We start from the raw sequence: 5,227 nt of genomic DNA, 5'->3' as shown, positions 1-5,227 counted from the left end.
TGTAAATTTTCAACATGTAATAATACGGAATTGCTCTATAAATAGAGGACTCCGATTGCTATCAATAGATATAGAAAAGAGAAAGAAAGTAAAGATCAATAACATCATTATCTACTAGTAAAGGCTATTTTCTTAACTTTGACCTATTTACAACAAATTTACTTTTTCCCACATTTATTTTGTTTATTATCAGCCATTTTACGAAAAAAAAAGAAGTTGTTATTAACACCCCATAACAATTATCCTGCACTCTCCATGCGTGCCGAAAATCTTGTTAATAAAATTATTCTAAAATGTTAAAAACAACTAATATCGAGTGTGGGCGTTCGGCGACTAACTGTAGCACAATTGCCCATTCGAATGAAATGCATTTGACATGTCTCAAAATCTTTATCTACAACATTTATGTACATCGGTTGTACACAACGTCTTATGAAAAAGGCGTTTCATACAACGGTTGGAAGTCTCACGAATAACATATAACTCATGTAAGATCAAAATCTCAGAACAACATGTGCGCATCTGCTACCTACAGGGCAAGAAGAAACAACACAATTATTCATCAACCGCACACGCACTGCTCGCTCGCATCGAATTTTATTAAACAGAGTGTGAGACTGAGAGAGAAGAAAAAAAACATCAAATGTCGATGTGAGTGATGCAACAGTACACTATCTACAAAAACAAACATCCACGATATGAACTTTCCCAACAGACTCCAAGGACTGCAAAATTTTCTACAAGATATGAAAAAAAAAAGAAGCCAAATACATACATTTTCCACGAAAGCAAAGTCGAACCTCATACAAGCTTGTGCTGGCCGCTGAACAAGTAGTTGCTATTACCTACAGCTCCATCAGATCTTCAAAGCTTATTATATTTTCCTGCCTCGGAAGGCTGAGCCGGTTATCCACATTGGCACCTGTGTCTATGTTTCAATGAAACAACATTTCAATGGTGTCCAACCAACCTTTGGAGTGAAATGAACAACTTTGGCATCCTTTGTAAGAGCTTTTATCTGAACATAAAACTATTAAACAGAAAAACTGTACAAAACTTCCAACCCAACTTCAAAAACTCATGCTCAACAGATTTATGTTACCGATTTATGCCGTTTTCACTTCCTCACAATTTTTTATTATTTCGTTCCCCTTGACTTCCCCAAAAAAGTTTCCAATTATCCACTTCAGAAAAACCTCCTCCTGAAATTACTGGTAGTTGCTTGATAGGAACGCATGAGCAATCCAACACCAATCCCTATCCCAAGGCACATCCCAAGGCCAATTCCAACACCAACTCTAACACCAGCATTAAACCATGTAAGTTGGCCGTCTTCACCGGTGTACATTTCATCAGAGTAGAAATGATGTCCGATTTTCCCTTCTGCCTCATACTCATCAATTTCAGAGTCTGTGATCTGCATACGGCCGCCAATCAAGGACTCCAAGTCAGTTTAAACTACAGATGACAAATATGCTTCTTTCCTCCAGTACAGAGGCTTGGAATAAGTAATGGGGGTAATCCAACCCAAAATGATATTACAAACAGGAAGACTTAAGTACCAAATAAAAGCTTAGAAATCAACATTTCAGCAGAAAAAAAAAAAAAAAAACCCAAGAAGAAAAAACATATATATATACCTCAAGCTCCAGTGAACTATATGTTTCGCGTCTATATGTGCACCAAAAAGTAAAAGCAAAGGAACCAAAATTGTTCGCTAGTGTGTCATTGACCTTACAGAGCCCTTCATTTAGTTTGCTCAACTTACAGCAACCCCTTCGGAAGAGTGAAAAAACTAAAGGGAAAAATAAACATTTCCATACTAACATAGCCCTCAACAACCAAATCCAGAGGGAAAAAACTTAAAGCAACCCCTTCTCCGTTCATTAGAAAACCACAAAATGGATTATTTTCTAAGTGCTATAAATTTTGTATGAGAAATGAACCCACAGGTTTGACGAATACTGGATCAAAACTTGGGTGCAATAAATTAAAAACATGATCACAGCAACTACCTACAAGGCTCGTGGAGCATTCTGAAGAGCCTCAAGATACCGTATTTCAATCAAAAGTGTAGTTTAAATGACTCGTACTGATGTTTCTACAATAGCCATTTATGCTAGAAGGCCACAAACTACTGTGCATCCATTGACATAAATTATTCCCACCTAAATAAATTCATCAGAAATCCAAATTCCTACCACCGCCACCACCAAAATTCTCACAAATTCACAAGCTAGCTACCAACAATTACCGATATCATATTCAATACAAACCAAATAAAGAACAAAACTTTCAACAACAAAATCAATGGCAAAATTTCAATACCTGAACTTTCCGGCGAATCATCCCATTACAGCCCTTGGTGTGCTCCTTCCCAACCTCCTCATCCTCCGGAATGGCATCGAGCGTTGCATGCCTCGGGCCCTTCCGCCTCGGACTAACCTGTATGGTTTTCGTCAATATCACGGGCACCCCGGAGCAACACCCGGCGATATATACCTCTATTGACGGTGCAGAGACGCCAAGTTTTGGCCGGAAAAAGGCGGAAGAACCCGAATTGATCGAGGCGGCCATGTAGCAATCCATACTCCACCCGGTTCTCGAATCGTTCTCCAATCCCCCCGCATTTCCATTGAGCCAAACACCCTCCATCCGCTCCAGAGACCCACACAGAACCATGTCATTGTTCTCGTACACCTCAAATTCAACCCCACCGGTGACCCTCACGCTATCGGTGCTGACGTACGTCACCTCCGACGACTCCTTATCGACCCGATCGCGGCGGAGCGTGAGCGAGGCCGAGTCCGACGCCGGAACCCGGGTCCCGTTGATTTCAAGCGATACCCCAATCTCGCGTCGGAGGTGGCGGAGCGTGAGGTGGTCGGGAACGCTCCCAATCACGCAGGGCGCAACCCGGACGTAAAACAACCGGATTTCGAACCAGGCGGAGTGGGCCAACGACGGCCCGTTTAGAATTTGGATCGAATTTTTGTCATGCTGCCCCATAAAACCCTAATTCACAATCGAAATCGAAAATCTGGAAGCGGAAAACTAGGGTTTTCGAAAAATAAAAATACCCAGAAGCGATTTCTCCCCCTTTTTTTTCAATTAAATATTTTTTTCCGGTGCTTTTTTTATTTTCAGAGATTGGAAGACCTGAGCTCTCCGGTGATCCACGTTTCGGGAAGAGGCTGCGAAAACGAAGAGGGTCGTTGCGGAAAACAGGGTTTTCTGAACACGGAGGAAATTTACAAACAGAGCCAGGAGAGAGAGAAAGAAGAGAGAGAGAGTTTCTTTTTCTTTTTTTTTTTGGTTGGGATTTTTGGGTGAGTGGGAAAAATGTAGGCATGGATTTGGAATTTTGTTGGTGTGAGGTGTTTGGTTGGAGATATTTTGTCTCCTCAGTTTAAAGATGGGCGCATGCAGACGGAGTCAACCGTGATCGACACGCGTCGTTCTGCGCTACAAGACAAATGAACAACCTTTGTCGTTTTTGAACTGTGAACCACCATGGGCAATTGGGTATGGTTGCGGTTTTAATTGTATCGGCAGACGATTGTCATCAATGGTTACAAATTGAATCAAACCAAAACTACGCATAAGTCCAAGTGACGACGGTGGTGTTGGGTACTCTTCGGTTTGGCTTTTGGTGGTTCGGACTGAATCATACTTTGCATTTCGAACGGTTAGGCTAGGATTGGAGTAAATGGGTTGAAAATCTTATTCTTGTAAATTAGTACTCAGCCAAAATTCATTATTTCATTTACGATGAACTTAATCATAATTTTTTTTAATTAAATGATTTTATGTACATTAAAGGGTGAGGTAACAATAAATTAGTGCTTGCTATGGGGCAAATTAGGGCTGGTTTGGTATTGCTGTGCTTTGAAATTTTTTTTTTTTACTGTATTGTGAAAATTAAGTTTATTTTTGCTGCTTCATGTTTTCAGTTTTTTTTTTCACCCAAAACTATGAAAATAAGCCGTTTTTAAGTGTTTACCAAACACATTTTTGTGCTCAATCTTTTTTTATACTCACTTTTTATAAAAGCAAATCAGTACCAAACTAGTGCTTAAATCATACTTAAAAGTGGTGGTAATCCATGTTCAATTTAAATGGACATATCCAATCCGATCCGATCCGATCCAACCTACCAAACAGTCTTGAGGTACCCGATACCGTCTTTAGCCAGGCCCAAACATATAGCCAGGCCCATTGGACCATGTTTGTATGAATTGATGTAGAACGAAGCCCACATGTGGCCCAACCATGCTACTAATGAGTTTTTCTTCCTTGCCAACCTATATGCCCAGTCCGCATCCAATCATAAATCAAGGTAAGTGTACGTTGCACACAGAGTTTAACAAATGGATAGCGATTCCTTTTTCACTTTGTGAACATCTCCTGCTAATCTTGATCGTTGATTTTATTTTAATTCTTCAATTTAATGGCTATGAAACAAGAGAAATGTGCATGAGGTGAGAAATGATGGGTTTAAAACGCTACCCTTAACAAATGAGGAATCAAAGAATTGAAGGAAGAGCCCATGAAAGCCGAACCAAAGAAGGAATAGCCCGAAAAATAAAAACGGTGGGCAGGACTCCGAGAAGGAAGAGCCCATTTATTTGGAGTACATTTTTTCTCATCACCTTTTTAATTATCGTTAAATTATTATAAATTTTAAATTTTGTGCAGTAGATATATTAAATTAAACTCATTTAACGGTAATCAATAAGATGGTAAGTATCACCATTACTTTTCATTTATTGTTTACTTATTTATTTCTCTTATTTATGGTACCATTTTGTATTTTTAGCTTTCAATTTTTTACTCGAGATACAAGAAAATTACATGGAAGACAACAAAGTTCGCTCACAACAAAGTTATTCACAAGAATGGTTCATTTCACATCAACTGACTGTTGAACTCACAATAAAATCAAACGTGAGATTTGCTTCAATCAAATACCACTCGATGAAAGTTAGTTTTTTCCCTTTATACAAGCGATAATGGAAAAAAAATAAAAGAAATTAAATCAAGGGGCCTTAAATCAAACTCCAAACTTCTAATGCAACAGTAAATACTTTTAATCTTAGCTACTGTTAACTACATTGGAGAAGTAGCAGAGATGAACAATTATAAAATCAAGAAATGAAGTTTTACAAAGAGAAGAGAAATATGAGAAAGAAATGAATGAAAGTTTTGTATTAAACTCAATGAACTA

At 38.8% G+C, this 5,227-nt stretch overlaps 1 protein-coding gene across 3 annotated transcripts; it reads right to left on the bottom strand.

Moving 5' to 3' along the window:
• Window positions 1–256: 256 nt before the first annotated feature.
• On the bottom strand, window positions 257–3,385 carry LOC125469077 (uncharacterized protein At1g01500). Of its 3 annotated transcripts, none has more exons than XR_007251364.1 (3): window positions 2,329–3,385; window positions 776–1,417; window positions 257–529 (listed from the first exon to the last, which is right to left on the bottom strand). XR_007251364.1 is itself a non-coding variant. In XM_048565975.1 (2 exons), the coding sequence occupies exons 1-2, from the start codon at window positions 3,007–3,009 to the stop codon at window positions 1,187–1,189; spliced, it is 912 nt and encodes a 303-aa protein (XP_048421932.1). In that variant the 5' UTR covers window positions 3,010–3,385; the 3' UTR covers window positions 556–1,186. The 3 variants fall into 3 exon arrangements, 1 of the variants encoding a protein (XP_048421932.1); XR_007251365.1 differs by having other exon boundaries at window positions 801–1,417; XM_048565975.1 differs by lacking the exon at window positions 257–529 and having other exon boundaries at window positions 556–1,417.
• Between the last annotated feature and the right edge of the window lie 1,842 nt (window positions 3,386–5,227).

Source organism: the organism of the source record quoted next, unplaced genomic scaffold (assembly GCF_019419815.1).
Source record: "Pyrus x bretschneideri cultivar Hongxiangsu unplaced genomic scaffold, Pyrus_bretschneideri_v1 Contig40, whole genome shotgun sequence".
NCBI classification, from domain to species: domain Eukaryota; kingdom Viridiplantae; phylum Streptophyta; class Magnoliopsida; order Rosales; family Rosaceae; genus Pyrus; species Pyrus x bretschneideri.
This window is presented reverse-complemented; position numbering and strand designations above follow the sequence as displayed.